Here is a 15631-nt window from a genome sequence, read left to right on the forward strand (position 1 = left end):
AACTGTTTAAACTACATTAAAACAGATCAAGATGAATAAATAGTATGATTAAATCTTGGATCTATGTACAAACTCGATGAACAATCGAGCTTGAATTACATGTGTTTGAGCTAATTTTGATCTACTTGAGTAGCCGGAACATGAGTTGAGCTTTCCCCAATTGGCAACAGGACTCAATCAAGTAAGACTGACTTACATTGGACTCCTCTTTCTTCCACCCTTAGTCGAGCTGTTGTGTATTCAACTTATCCTTAATCTTTGTTTTCGTTTGGCAGTATTGTGTAGGGCTACAGTCTTGCTCAGTGTCCATAGCACCGGAGATATTTGGCGAAGATCCATGCCCAGATGTTATGAAGAAACTTTCTGTACAGGCCATCTTCAGTTAACAACACCAAAAAACCATGGTAGAACGTGTTCTAGTTTTCTGTCTGTGTTGGAGTTCATCTGATTTTTAAGGCGACAGATTCGAGCTTCATATTCATCACAAGCATTTATTTGGGCTTTGGCAGGGTGAAGTTGTACATACATGAGACTCCTCCATCTAGTCCGGAAGACAGTCACCGGGATTTTGTTATTGATTTCCACATAAACTTATGTTTTTTTAATTTTAGTTATCCTTCTTTCGGCCTGAAATTATTACGCGAAAATTTGGTCTTGTTGACGAGTAAAGAATGCACGCCGAGAAGGTCATAATCGATGAACCTACGATGGATTGGTGCCCATGTTCGATGATACCAGCAGTAGGATTCTAGCAAAATTTAATATGATACTATACTACCCGATTAGATATTGTAGTAGTTCCATATAATAGTGATATAAAGATATCAAGTTTGATACGAGCTCTCTAAAATAATTTTTGCTTTTGAATTCATGACATAAGCTTTGTTTCAAACTAAGCAATATATTTATGTCTCAAGAATCAAGTTTGTGGGAGATTGTTTTGATTGTTAAGCACAAATTATAATATCGTTTTTAATGAATTTTACCATGTCTGCGTGCTGATCTAATGTTATTTCAACCAAAAAATAGAGTCATTTGTTACATATATTGGATATTATTAGATTGATAAAAAGTTTGAAAATGATCAAATTTTTTTTTAAAAAAAAAAGTCAATATTTGAGACGTCAGATAATACAAATGGGCCAAAAGAACCATAAAACAAACATAAACATTAGAATTCATGTCATGAGGCCCTATCCTTATTTTGACAATTACTCAATCTCTAGTTATGAATTTCAATATTTTTAAGATAAAAAAAATGTAAATAGATTATTTATTTATATAATTATATTATATTTCATAATTTGACCTCTCAAATGATTTCTTTATGTAGGGACCTAAATGGATTGATTAATTTAAGGCCCACGTTTGGACCTGATCATATCTTAAGGCCCACGTTCAGCCCACCGTGGAAAACATTCACAGTGAACAGTGATCCTTCGATATAGAATCAATCCGCAATTCGCCGTAAATTACAAGAGGCGAAAGCTAGGGTTTCCGAAACCCTCTTCGAATTTCGATATTATCACACAAACAGACGCTATATCTCTTCTCTATTTCCTTTGTCAGTGATTGAAAAATTTAGAAGCTAACGGTTTGCAGATTATATTCATCAGGTGCAGGTGCTTTTTCTTAGGATTTCCCTTACTTTTAGTGTAAAACAATCAATCGCAAGCCCTCGAAAGGTAAAGAAAATGCAAGAAATGCTGGAATAATATTTATTTACTCCCAAGTTTTCTCTTTGATAGGTAGGATAGAACAGATGGATTATGGTGTAGCTGACCGGAACGCCGCCGTTTATGGCGGCGAACATGACGAGGAACCACAGTACGAAGGGCAATACAATGAAGCAGAAGAGGGAAACTACGGGTCAATTGATAGAATAGATGATAGTGCAGGCCGTCATGAGTTGAAGCATGATTCTTCTTCGTCAGCAGGGTTAGTTGTGCTAGTTTGTGTCGTAGGTCCATAGGAGTTTATGTGATTAGATTGAAATGCTTTGTTTAGTTTAGCTTGTGCATATTCTGAGGGGTGAGATGGGTTTGGGTTTCCATCCCAAGAAATGGTGAGGGGTATGAGACATGGTAGTAACTGCTGGTTTTTTGTTTCTCTTGTGATAGAAAACTCTTTGTCGGAGGCATTGCGTGGGAGACTTCAAAAGGTAGTGTGAGCATTATATGTATTTCCAGTATCCATACTGATATTTGCTTTTCTTTTTTTTTTTTCTTCTTTTTTTTTTTTGATTTTTGGTTGAGTTTTGAAATGATATATTTGTGTATGTTAAGTGTGTTCTCTTTAGACACTCTATTTCACTACTTATTGTATCGCGGGAGTTGGGAAGACTTAGTTGAAGTTGGTCTAAACATAGATGTGTTAGATGGGGTTGATGGAAAGCCTTTGTTTGCTTCCAAAAAATATTTGTAGAAGCTGCCAGTAACAAAGGTGGATACATGATACGAGGGTGGTGGAGAAGCAATAAGACTAATTGAAAGACAGACAATGGTGGAAGTTGGAACAGAAAGAAAACAGAATTAATCTGGTAAAAGGAGGAGTATGCTTCTGATTTTGATTGTCGCTTGACTATTATTGGTATCTCCGGTTTCCAGCTTCTGAAAGAGATGATATATGATTGCTTTGATTTGAGTTTTGAGGATACATATTACTCTGGTAATCAATGGTGGTGGAGAAACAATAAGACTAACTGAAAGACAGACAATGGTGGAACAGAAAGAAAACATAATCAATCTGGTAAAAGGAGGAGTATGCTTCTGATTTTGATTGTCACTTAACTATTGTTGGTATCACCGGTTTCCAGCTTCTGAAAGAGATGATATACGATTAATTTGATTTGAGTTTTGAGGATACATATTACTCTGGTAATCAATGGTGGTGGAGAAACAATAAGACTAACTGAAAGACAGACAATGGTGGAACAGAAAGAAAACATAATCAATCTGGTAAAAGAAGGAGTATGCTTCTGATTTTGATTGTCACTTAACTATTGTTGGTATCACCGGTTTCCAGCTTCTGAAAGAGATGATATACGATTAATTTGATTTGAGTTTTGAGGATACATATTACTCTGGTAATCAATGGTGGTGGAGAAACAATAAGACTAACTGAAAGACAGACAATGGTGGAACAGAAAGAAAACATAATCAATCTGGTAAAAGAAGGAGTATGCTTCTGAATTTGATTGTCACTTAACTATTGTTGGTATCACCGGTTTCCAGCTTCTGAAAGAGATGATATATGATTAATTTGATTTGGGTTTTGAGGATACATATTGTTCTGGTAGTAAATGGGCTTGTTAGGAAAAAAAGTTACCGCATGTAAAATTAATCTTTAGTTTATCTACTTAACAAATATATATTAAGAAACAAATTAGTGTGGAGAAATATCAAATAAATCTCTTCAATCATGAAGCTCGATTATTTTACGTAGTTATCATGGAGGCAAAGGAAAAAATGGGATTATGGCATTTGAGCATTAGAGCATTAGAAGGCTACTTCTGATTGGGAAATGTATCAGAATGCGATTGCTGTTTTCTGGATCACTTTTGGGGATGTGCAATCTGTCATTTCTTTTTATGTTTATTAATTTATATTTTTTTCCCTGATGGTTAATTATTTTCTTTTGTTTTGTCTTCCCGATATCCAACTAGTTAATTGGGTAATACTGGTGTATCATTTTGAACTCTCTTGGTGTACTGGAATATCTTTCCAATGTCATATCAAGTCTGTTGTGATATATCATTGAAGTAATATTAGGTTATAGCTGTCATTAAAATATATTCTTGGCACTCTCTTTCCAGAATCCTTCAGCAGGTACTTTGGAAAGTATGGAGAAATTATAGATTCTGTAATAATGATGGATAAAATTACTGGAAGACCGCGGGGATTTGGATTTGTAACTTTTGGTGATCCAGAAGTTGCTGAAAATGTTTTACTGGAAGAACATGTCATTGATGGTAGAGCGGTAGGATATTTTTATTGCTTATTTGACGCAGCTTCCGAATTATACTTTACAACTATATATGGAATCTTATTTTTTAACTCACATGGCAGGTTGAAGTAAAGAGAACAGTCCCTAGAGAGGACACCCAAGTTGGAGGAGTGCCAAAGACGAAGAAAATATTTGTGGGTGGTATTCCATTGTCAATAAATGAAGGTAATTCATGATTATGTTCTTTTACTTATTTTTACATGTGTGGCCTATGTCGAGCTTGCTGTTTTTTTAACATTTCGATTCAGACGATTTAAGGGAGTATTTCTCTTCTTACGGTAATATCGTGGAGCATCAAATTATGCTGGATCATCAAACTGGTCGATCCCGAGGTTTTGGTTTTGTAACTTTTGAAAATGAAGATGCCATTGATAAGATACTTGCTCATGGTCGCATGCATGAACTTGGTGGAAAGCAAGTGAGTCAGATCACACGCCATGGGCATTATTGTTCTTATGGCATAACTCGTTGACTGATCTCTCAAATGTAAAAAAATTTCAGGTTGAAATAAAGAGGGCTGAGCCAAAAAGATCTGGCTTTGACAATTTTACCGGAAGTCGCTCACGTTTCGGAGGTAGTAGTTCAAAATTTAGCGGTAATTATGCTAGTGGTTCAAAAGGTGGTTTCGGAGGTGGCTACAACAGTAAGATGGATAAACCCTATAGCGGCTATGATAGCTATGGTGGTTATGGAAACTTCTCTGGGAATTATGGCGGTGGTTCTGCAGGATTTTATGGAGGATATGGTGGATATGGCTATGGTTACGGATTTGGTGGGCCTTTGTACAACGGTGGTGCATATGGAGGTGGTGGGTTTGGGGCCGCCACTGGATATGGTGGTGGGCCCACTGGTTATAGTGCAGGTAAAGGGTACAGTGGTGGATATGACGGTGGTAAAGTCTTTGGAGGAGGTGGCGGTGGAGGGTATGGCCCGGCAAAAGGTTATGGCGGCGGTTATGGTGGTGATGGTTATGGCGGCGGCGTTGGCGGTGGTTATGGTGGCGGCGGCAGTGGGGGCGGCAGTTATGGAAGTGGTAAAGGATATGGAAACGGTAATTTCACTGGTGGGAGGTTCCATCCTTACCGGAAGTGATGTCTGCCACCGAACGTTTGGCATAGATCCGTAATTTTACCCGAGTTTAAGGTTGTCGAATTGATTGTGAAAAACCATATTTGCTTGGATACACAATGGGAAGACTATTCCTTTTTCATTGGTGGTACCTCAGAATGAAAGTGAAAGATATTTATTGTGCAATTTTACATGGTGATGTATTATTATTTAACGACGAGTCCTATCTACTCACGAAGTTGATTGGATTGATCTCATTGAAGCGCTTGTGGTCTTGGATCAACTTTCTTGTTTGACAATGTATGAGTTCTGCAAGGGCTACAAATGAGCTAAACGTTCACTTTGAATTTGTGTTCACTTTAATAATCAGAATTTAAGACCGACCCTAGTTTTAAAATCCTATCAAATGCATGAATGTTATAAAAAGTGGAGTACACGCAAACTAATTTAAACTACGACAAAATGGGAGATTTAAATTAAAATAAATAAAAATGTAAATAATTATAACGTTTTGTAGATTAGACTAAAATTATTATAGAATGATTAAAATTTAAAACGTTCATGTTTACGTATCCAAAATGATATAAGGTCAATATCACAAATTGGTAATAATTAGGGGATGAAATTGCAGTTTCGCCGAAAAATGGACAATGTTCAAAAACGAGGAAGATAGTAAGAATATAGGCGACGTATCAGGTTATCCAGATTATCAATGGCAGTTGTTGAAGCGCGCCATTTTCGATCGCCTCCAAAACTTCATTGTCTCCCAACAGCTGCAGCCTCTGAAGCTATGGCTATGGCTATGTGCTCAAGACTATGCCCGGGAGTTCCCGCCCACTTCAAAACCAGACCCGTTTCTAAACTTCGATTCTCTTCCAGCTTTAAGGCTAGCTCTTCTCAGGCGTCCGGCTCAACTCCAAAATGTACAATTCTTTTTCTATTCACAATCTCCTTTATGGCCATTCGTGATTATTTTTTGGGCATTTTGAATCTGCTTTGCTTTACCGCACAAGAATCTCATTAGACTGTAGTATTTGTGTTGTTTTTTATTAAAAAAAAAAGGTACTTTATATGAAATTCTTTGGAATTTTCATCTGTTCTCTGAAGTTTAAGTGCGTGAACTAGATGAGACGCCATCCCGCGTCGGATTTCTGGGTCTTGGAATTATGGGGTCTCCCATGGCGCAAAATCTCGTAAAAGCAGGGTATGAATCAATTCTTTAGCTTATCTTATATTTGTTTGATCATCTTCAACCCAAATTCTATTTTTATTTATAAATTTAGAAATATAATTATGATTGATTTTATGTGATATAATTAATGTTATATTATTAATAAATGTAATTAATAAATTTAGCAATATAATTATGATTAATTTTATGTTATATAATTAATGTTATATTATTAATAAATGTAATTATAATAATATTTAAATTATTATATATTAATTAATTATATATGGTACGAATTATTACACATAAATTATTAAAATTCATAAATAACTTGAATAAATAAAATTAAATTACGTCATCGGGGAATTTTTTTATTTCCAATGCATACAGTTGAGATTTCGCAAAATTCTAAGGAATTACAGTTGTTTATAGATATAGAGTAGCTCAACAACATCATTGACAGTAGGTGATCTCAAGCATCGCTTAGCAAAAACTTCAACTAAAGCTCGACAAAAGTGTTGCATTCACTAAATTGTAGTAGATTAACTTATTTTGATGTTTTCGTCAGTAGCATCCGCTGGTAAAACTTATGTTAGCATTCGCAATGCAATTGTTCCTTTATTATTAGTCCATGTCCTGAGCCGCCTCATTATTACTTCGTTGTATGAAATAAACATCGTGATTCTTTATCGCATCTACTGTATGAAGGAACAAATTACGGTGCTTTCAAAATGGTCATCAGAACATTGCTCCATTATATCATTGATCGAATTATGATTGACAATTTACCGGTCACGATGGATACTACATGACCTGAAATTAAACATTTGTGTGTGACTTCTTAATCTTGTTGGATGATGTAGCCAACAACCAAGTCTTGTTCTTGAGCTATAACATTCTATATTGCTCTTCTCCTATTTTCAATATTCTCAACAACGTTCATCCAATCATTCTTTCTTTCATTTTCATTTTCATTTTCGGGCGATGAAGATGTGCTAGAGGATGATGCATGTAATTACAAATAAAACTTCATTTTCAGGTTAGTGAGAATGTAAAACGTGCGGAATGTAGGATAAGGTGATTGCATTATATAATGGTTTTTAAAGATAATATTAGATATGCAGGAGTATGTGATGACCATAGGACATGATTGCATTCGGCCTTGACCGTCACAGGGATTATTTAGCTTATCTTGTCTAGATTTTGACCGTTTGATGATTATTATCTTATCTAGAAAATGACTGTTGGATGAGATTATATTTAATCTTGACTTTTGAATGTGATAACTTTAATCTTGATCGTTGGATATATTACAATCTTATCTCGATTGTTTTATCTAGATTATGACCATTGGATAATTATATTCTTGCCTTGACTATGACCGTTGGATGAATTACTATCTAATCTAGAAATTGATCGTTGGATGAGATTACATCTAATTCTGACCTTTGGATGATATTACAATCATATCTAGAAATTGATCGTTGGATGAGATTACATCTAGTCTTGATCGTTGGATGATATTACAATTTATGGTCTCTCCATTACAAGTAAATTATCGCTGGTTAATAAAATAATTACACCAACAATTATAATCTCTATGTTCCAAGTAGTTGATTGACATCCAAGTCTGGAACTACTTTTTACAATGTTGAAGAAGACAAACTACCACGTCATGTGTATCTTGACATATCGCGAATTCCTACTATATATATAAACCAATCCAAAGATAATTTTTGGACTTGTGTCAAAGAAACTTACAACACCAGTAAATCAAACAACCTACTAGTAGATAACAAAAGATCGTTGCAGAGTCACATGAAAGCTATATTCCGTGCAGTTGGAAAATTAAGGGGATGTATTCATCAAGTTGAAACTCTCAAACGAGTGACACATCTGAAGAGGATATTTGAAGTATTTCTTACTCAAAAGATTATTGATATTACTAGTCTAATTTTTTATATGAGTTGGGTATTTTTGTTCAGTTGAATCAAGAAAAAGATCAATGCATGCAAGATCCTAAGTTCAATAAATGATTCAAATTTGATCATGTATGGGCTATAATGAAAAATATTGAGAAATTATCGGCTGATATTAAAAAATTTTGTAACATGTATTTTAGTTACTGTGGTTAATAGATTGATGTCAGCCTAGAATTTCTCTATTTTTTTTTATCACAGGCCATAAATATGATATATGAGCTTGTATTTTTCCATGTTGGAAGAAGCAATTCTAGAATTTGATGTCGTTTCAATTGTTTGTTGATGTGCCATAATAGAGAATCTTATGGCACATCAACAAGATTTTGTTGCTGTCTATATCATCAAACAAGATCAAGGAGACACACACAGAGATTCAATTTCAGGTTATGTAGTAATACATCGTGACCGGAAAATCGTCGATTGTAATCTATTCAATTATTACTTTGCTTAGAATCAAAAATATAATGAAGCAATGTTCTGACAATGATTTCGAATGTCTCGAAATTTGTTTATTCGTATGGTAGTTGTGATTAAAGAATCACGATGTCTAATTTCATACAATGAAGTGATAGTGTGGGGTTGGTTAGGCAATCGACTAATCAAAAAGCAACAACTGTGTTGTGAATGCTAGCATATGTTTACACATATACGCTACTAATGAATACATAAGAATAGGAGAATCTACTGCAATTCTATGTATGCAACACTTTTGTCGAGCTGTAGTGGAATTTTTTTTGGAGTGATGCTTGAGATCACCTACTACCAATGATGTTGGATGACTGCTCTGTATTGGTAAACAACGAGAATTCACTGCAATGTTGAAAAGTTTCGATTGTATACATTGGAGGAAAAATTGCCCCACGACTTGGGCGGGTTAATATGTAGGTCGTAATGGTTTTCTAACAATCATTTTAGAAGTTTTAGTTGATTGCGATATTTAGATATGATATGCATACTTTGGTATGTCAGGATCTAATAACAATAATATAAATGTTTTAGAGACATTCAATCTATGTTCCAACCTTGCACAAAATATTGCTCTTTCTGCTCATTATATAATTGGAAGAAAAGAATATAATACGGGATATTTTTCGGTTGATGGTATTTATCTGAAATGGTCAACTATTGTGCAAAAGATTCACATAGTCTAAAAAAGAAATATTTTGCAATGGAACAATTGTCCAGCAGAAAAGACGTGGAACGTGCATTGACATTATTCAGACTTCAATAACGATTTGGGATTGTGGCATCTCTAACACGTGTTTGGCAAAAGCATCATTTGCATTATAACATGTATTATAACGCACAATATGATTATGGAATATGAACGTGACCTGAGTGCACCCATTCAAGATATGAGGGTAGCACGACATCGACTTCAGACGTATAAATGGTTGTCGATGAGCATATCAGATTTCAGAATTTCTCGATCGATATAAAAAAATAAAAGACAAAGATGTTCTCTTTGCACTAAAAAATACTTTGATTGATCATTCATGAGAATAATGTAATAGCTCAAATGGTTGAAGTTGTGTTATGTTATTTGATTTTATGTATTCAAGTTATTTATCAATTTTAATAATTTATGTGTATTAATTCGTATGATATATAAATAATAATTAAATTAACAATTTCAATAATAGTATAATTACATTTATTAATAATATAATATTAATTATATCATATAAACATTAATCATATTTATATTGTTAAATTGGTATTAAATATATGATAAGAAATAATGTAAGTAAAATAAAAAAGAATATTCTTTTTAGCATTAGTTATGAGGTAAATAAGTTGGAGATGAATAGTGTATTTGAAGCAGAAACTGACTATGTTGGTGCAAAACTTGCACTAAAATAGAATTTTTGATGGTCTTAGAGTTACCATTTATTTATATGAATAGAAAATTCCATGTATCAGCATGTAGAATTTCATTATAGCTAATCAATTCCTCATATCTATCTCAACTATAAAACTTCAGATAATCATGGCACTGGTGGCAGAGTACATGAACATCCAGTTTGTCATATGTAGCATCTTCATGTAATGATGGTTAACTAATACTGGTTACAAAGTACCAATATTTTAAATCATCGTGTAAATATTTCTCATAGATGCTTCAATGTTCCTTTTTTAAAAATTTTATCTCTCTTTCTCTGGAGGAGTTATGGACAGTTTCTTCAAACGTTTAAATTCATAAAATGATCACTCCTATCAAGATCCAAAAGACAATATTTGAGTTTCTTATGAACGGTATATCAGCTGTAATGTGCAAACGAGCCTTCTAACTTTTATACTTTCTTGAACTGATGTTGAAGATATGATGTTACGGTTTGGAGTAGGACCAGGAGCAAATGTGATCCACTCATCTCACTGGGTGCACAGTAAGTATTTATATAGCTCATCTGAGACATTTTTTATCCAATGTAGAACTTATTAATACCTAGAGTATGTCCCTATAGATCATCAATTCAACATTCTTTATGTATTTCCCTCAAATTCAAGATAAAAGAAATGATCCTTCAAATTCATTCGCCAAGTTCAGTCTTTCTTAAACATTTCCTTGTATGTCAATATGCGGTCTGCAGTGTTCTGAAAGTCTTTGTGGTGTAAGAAATTATATATGTTTGTGACGCTGAAAAGCTTCATTTGGGTGTTTAAGAATATCTTTTACAAAAATCTAAAGCAATTTATGTGATAAGCTGAATTGGTCTTGGTGCCTGAGAAATTGTTCGGTGCAGATATAAATCCACTCCGGAGGAAGTAGCTGCCTCCTGTGGGATCACATTTGCAATGCTTGCTGATCCCGAAAGTGCTGTGAGTGTAAATTTTTTGGTTCTTATTTTTGTGTTGGTGATAATGGAAAATTCCCATGATGTCCAAATTTTTTTCCAGGTAAACATTGCATGTGGTGAGCACGGAGCTGCAAGTGGTATGAGTCCTGGGAAAGGGTTAGCTTTCTTCAATTTTACTGTCAATGATAACAACATGGAAAATATTTTGAGTCTTTAAAACTTGGTTGGGTATAAGTCATCCAAAATTTCATTATTTAGGATATCGAAAACTTGGTTGGGTATAAGTCATCCAAAATTTCACTATTTAGGATACCGAAAACCCAATTTGGGGATCTTTCTTCCCAGGCCCCCCCTCCCTCTTTCTCTAAATTTGATATTTATCGCATGCACTTCTGACATGGGTGCTGCAGCTATATAGATGTCTCCACTGTAGATGGTACCACTTCCAAATTGATAAGCACGCAAATCAGATCTACTGGAGCTCTATTTTTGGAGGTTAGTTTTATGTTGTCTTCTCCATGCAAACAATTGACATAAATCCAGTCGCCTACAGACACACACACACATGTGCATATGTTTATTTTTATGTATGTATTGATAGATAAATAGAAATATTTCATTTGTTGATCCTGTGTATCCATATTGAATGGTTTAATGCACGCTATCGTCCTCACAGTGCTTCCTTCGTTCTTGTTAAATGCATTCAACACAATTTTTCCCCTACAGGCTCCAGTTTCAGGCTCAAAAAAACCAGCTGAAGATGGGAAGTTAATCTTTCTTACTGCGGGTACTGTACTAGACAAACAGTTTGTAATTTACTACTGAACTTTGTGAAATAAGTGATGCAATTTTTTTTTACTTTCTGGTTCTGATTTTGATCGTATTTACTAGCGTTTTGTCGTCCTTATGCACATTTTACCTCATTATGGTATAATGTTCTATACTCAGTTAAATTTAGGCTTACAGAAACAGAAATAATCACTTCTTCAATATTTCAGGCGACAAATCGCTATATGAGGCTGCCAGCCCACTTTTAGATGTCATGGGAAAGGTGAATCGCACACTCTCCTTCTGTCTTTGTAAATGAGTCTTGTTAAATTTCTCACTTTTTCACACAATTTTTAGTCAAGATTTTATCTTGGTGATGTTGGTAATGGAGCTGCATTGAAGCTAGTTGTCAACATGATAATGGGAAGGTTCTTGGCCTGTTCACTTCATGAAATTAATTTTTATATGTTACGTTCAAGAATGTTCCTTGCTCCTTTGTAAATTATTTTTCGTGCCGAACAATTTGCAGTATGATGGCATCCTTTTCTGAGGGATTGCTTCTCAGTGAGAAACTTGGTTTGGACCCAAATGTGCTGGTGGAGGTATGAGCTCTATTTATCTACTTCAGTTGAAAAGTTTTCTCATTCTTTTTCCTTCTCATCTATTGAAGAATATATGATTCATGCTTTCCACAACGGGCAATTGCTAACCATTTCAATTACCACGAAATTTAACAGAGTCCCACCTAGGAATAGAGGTCTCGGGAGGAGTTTTAGATGTATCGTTGTGACCTCTGTTCCACTTGGTAGAGACACGATGTTTCTTGAGACTGCCAAAACATAGCATTTGGGCTCCAAACAATTTAAAATATTTGAGTTTCATTGTAACAATTAACTATAGTTCCTCGATAGCCACATATAGTGCACATACCAGATTAGTTAAAACCCGTTGAATGGCACGTTGTTATCAAATGTGCAGGTTATCTCCCAAGGAGCTATCAGTGCACCAATGTACTCGGTGAAAGGCCCTTCCATGATTCAATCTATGTATCCTCCTGCATTTCCGTTAAAGCATCAGCAGAAGGTGCACAATCTTGGAAAATGTTATGTCACGTTAACTTGTAATGTCGTGTCTATTAGACTCACTCATTTTATCAAAAACACTGCTATTTTTAAATGAAATTTCTGGAAAAACTGTGTACTCGGATTCTTGCTTGAATCTTTCGATGAGTTTTTTACACGAGTGTCTTTTGTGTAGGACCTTCGACTCGCTCTAGGATTAGCTGAATCGGTTTCTCAGCCAACTCCAGTTGCAGCAGCTGCAAATGAACTATACAAGCTAGCGAAATCACGGGGTCTGAGTGACCACGATTTCTCAGCAGTGATTGAAGCGTTGAAGGCTCAATTGGAGAAAAACAAATAGAAATTTTTTTAATCAATAAAATCAAATTCATCAATCAAAAACGAGTACAGATGTACTAGGTATACCCAGATGAGTTATGCCGATACAAGTCAATGACAACATAATCAGTTTTTAGTGTGTTTTATTATTATTATTATTATTATTATTATTATTATTATTATTATTATTACAGAACATTAAGTTTGATGTAAACAAAAAAACTGATAAATCAAGATCTATGTCTTGAGCACTCATGTTCCAAATTTTAAAGAAGGATCTGGCTAGAATCGAAGAACCAATTTCAATACAGTGGTGCAACACGAAGGACAAAAATACCAAATGCGGCAACAAATCGAGGACAAATGACATTAGCTTTTATAGATAAAGATACGGAGTCTCGAGAAGATCAAATATGATTGTCTAAAGAGGATGTTATTAAAAAAAAACTCCGTAGAAATAAGAGGGCGATCAAGAACATAAAGAAAGTCTATAAACATTATCAAGAATGCACCAAAAATTCTCAAATGTCCAATATTTCAAGCAGAGATGCATCCATCTTCATGCTCACCACCACCATATCTACTCAATCAGAAAACACCTTCAATCATCATAGCACGACTTCAAAAGCTACAACAAGGATCAACATGCTCGCTGCTAGGATCTGTGTAGGTGTTTGAGGGGTGGTGAATAAACACCTCACAAAATTTTTCTTTTTAAATCTAAATAACAGTAATCTCAATCAGTGTTAGCAGCTAAAACCGTATCTCAACCTTCAAAGTTCATTAGAAAGACGCTTTATCTCGGTTGTAAAACTCACACAAATATATGATGTAAACATGAAACAAATGTGAGTGTAAGTTCAGCACAGATAATCTCTTAAAAAATATGATATATCTTTATGTGTATGCTTGAATCTTTATGCCTATGCCTGAATATTTTTAAGCAAAACTTGAGTTTTTGAATAATAACAGATATTTAATTGATTGAGTGTCTAAAAAGTTTGTTGAATCCTGAGATGATCTTTTATAGATGAATTCCAATGTTCAGATTCGAACGAATATAATTCAGTTGTACCAAAGATCATAACAGAAATAGTACTGGATGCCACATATCAATTGTTAAATTCTAAATATAATATGCATCAATTAATGTCTACGACACTAACATTTAACGGCCATAATATTCTAAAACGAATGCCACATATAATTCGTTCTTCACGCTTTTGGCTGAAGTGAAGCTTTTTTTTCACTCTTCATGCCTGCAAAATTGTTGTTTTATATATGATTTGTTATTTAAAATAGAGTTTATAATTTTTGGTTACTTGTTGGTTATGATTGGGAATGGAATAAAATATAATTTGGATTTGATAACGAATTTTATAAATTAATGGAAGATTCAGGATTCTAAATATTTTGGTTAAATTTTTTTAAAAAGAAATATATCGTTTCATGATCACATTATAATATGTTTGGATGAAAAGATCTTATTTGAGAAAATAGATCTAGGGGGTGTATTGGTTATAGATTTTTAATGACTTTTATGAAGTTTAAAAGTCTAGAGGTATTCAAACTAAACTTTTTGTATACTCCATAAAAGTTTAGTGGTATTCAATGTAAACTTTTGTAGAATTTTAAAAAGTCATGTGATATTCAAACTTGACTTTTAAAAACTCTACAAAAATTTATAGCTATTCAAAATGTCAATAGACTTTTAATGACTCTATGGAATTCTATTAAGTACAAGAATTATAGCCTAAGGTACAACAATAAAATGTCAACAAAAGTCTTTGATTCAACCTAAAGATTTGGATGTACATTTAATTGAGAAATCTCTCAAATTCACATACTCAATACAAACTTTCATTCTTTTCTCATCTATTTATTTTTCCTTTTATTTGTACCTTTTAAAAACATAATTAAAATTTAATTTTTTTTATTAATTATTATATAGTATTTTATTTTTAATTATTTTCTTTAATTTTAGTTAATATATATCTTAAATTATTGTATAAGCAAATTCATATGATACTATATATACCAAAATTTTCGGTATACCGAACGAAAAAAACCTTACATTTTAAAAAAATTTATAATTTATTGTTTTAAAATATTATATATTTTAAAATTTTTGTATATTTTTCCGGTATTTCGGTATATACCAAAATTTTCAAATTGGATATCGTTACTGTACCGAAAAATTCGGTATTGTTACCGTACCGTACCGAAATCTTCGTTATACTTAAAATTCGGTAAATTCAATATTTTTTTTGTTACGGTAATCTCGGTATACCGAAAATTCGGTATTTTTTTTCACCCCTAACGGGGCTTGTATTGGCATGTGCTATATTACACAATTTTCTTTGAAAGAAGTGTCAATTTGATGAATTTCAAATTGAAATAGATAATGAAGCTCAATTGTCTTCATCAGCACAAGTTTAT

At 33.7% G+C, this 15631-nt stretch overlaps 2 protein-coding genes across 3 annotated transcripts; both read left to right on the plus strand.

The window, feature by feature from the left end:
* The first annotated feature begins 1413 nt into the window (after window positions 1-1413).
* LOC140973309 (uncharacterized) lies at window positions 1414-5335 on the plus strand. Of its 2 annotated transcripts, none has more exons than XM_073436001.1 (7): window positions 1414-1616; window positions 1749-1938; window positions 2121-2161; window positions 3815-3978; window positions 4068-4170; window positions 4254-4423; window positions 4507-5335. In XM_073436001.1, exons 2-7 carry the CDS (start codon window positions 1763-1765, stop codon window positions 5095-5097), a joined length of 1245 nt encoding a protein of 414 aa, XP_073292102.1. In that variant the 5' UTR covers window positions 1414-1616; window positions 1749-1762; the 3' UTR covers window positions 5098-5335. The 2 variants fall into 2 exon arrangements, with proteins under 2 accessions (XP_073292102.1, XP_073292103.1); XM_073436002.1 differs by having other exon boundaries at window positions 1438-1622.
* A 376-nt stretch (window positions 5336-5711) lies between these two features.
* LOC140973310 (glyoxylate/succinic semialdehyde reductase 2, chloroplastic) lies at window positions 5712-13356 on the plus strand. Its single transcript, XM_073436003.1, has 12 exons — window positions 5712-5996; window positions 6199-6277; window positions 10548-10613; window positions 10971-11046; window positions 11125-11180; window positions 11435-11519; window positions 11751-11811; window positions 12023-12075; window positions 12150-12220; window positions 12322-12394; window positions 12771-12875; window positions 13050-13356. Exons 1-12 carry the CDS (start codon window positions 5786-5788, stop codon window positions 13212-13214), a joined length of 1101 nt encoding a protein of 366 aa, XP_073292104.1. The 5' UTR covers window positions 5712-5785; the 3' UTR covers window positions 13215-13356.
* The last annotated feature ends 2275 nt before the right edge of the window (window positions 13357-15631 follow it).

Source organism: Primulina huaijiensis, chromosome 3 (assembly GCF_012295235.1).
Source record: "Primulina huaijiensis isolate GDHJ02 chromosome 3, ASM1229523v2, whole genome shotgun sequence".
Lineage (NCBI taxonomy): Eukaryota > Viridiplantae > Streptophyta > Magnoliopsida > Lamiales > Gesneriaceae > Primulina > Primulina huaijiensis.

Bases quoted from the DNA above. Each gene is read 5' to 3' on its own strand.
- LOC140973310 (XM_073436003.1), top strand. From the start codon at position 5,786: ATGGCAGTTGTTGAAGCGCGCCATTTTCGATCGCCTCCAAAACTTCAT. The intron at 5,997-6,198 runs GTACAATTCTTT...TGCGTGAACTAG, and splicing joins GTCCGGCTCAACTCCAAAAT to ATGAGACGCCATCCCGCGTC. The intron at 11,181-11,434 runs GTTAGCTTTCTT...TGGGTGCTGCAG, and splicing joins GGTATGAGTCCTGGGAAAGG to CTATATAGATGTCTCCACTG.
- LOC140973309 (XM_073436001.1), top strand. From the start codon at position 1,763: ATGGATTATGGTGTAGCTGACCGGAACGCCGCCGTTTATGGCGGCGAA. The intron at 2,162-3,814 runs GTAGTGTGAGCA...CTCTCTTTCCAG, and splicing joins TGCGTGGGAGACTTCAAAAG to AATCCTTCAGCAGGTACTTT. The intron at 3,979-4,067 runs GTAGGATATTTT...CTCACATGGCAG, and splicing joins ATGTCATTGATGGTAGAGCG to GTTGAAGTAAAGAGAACAGT.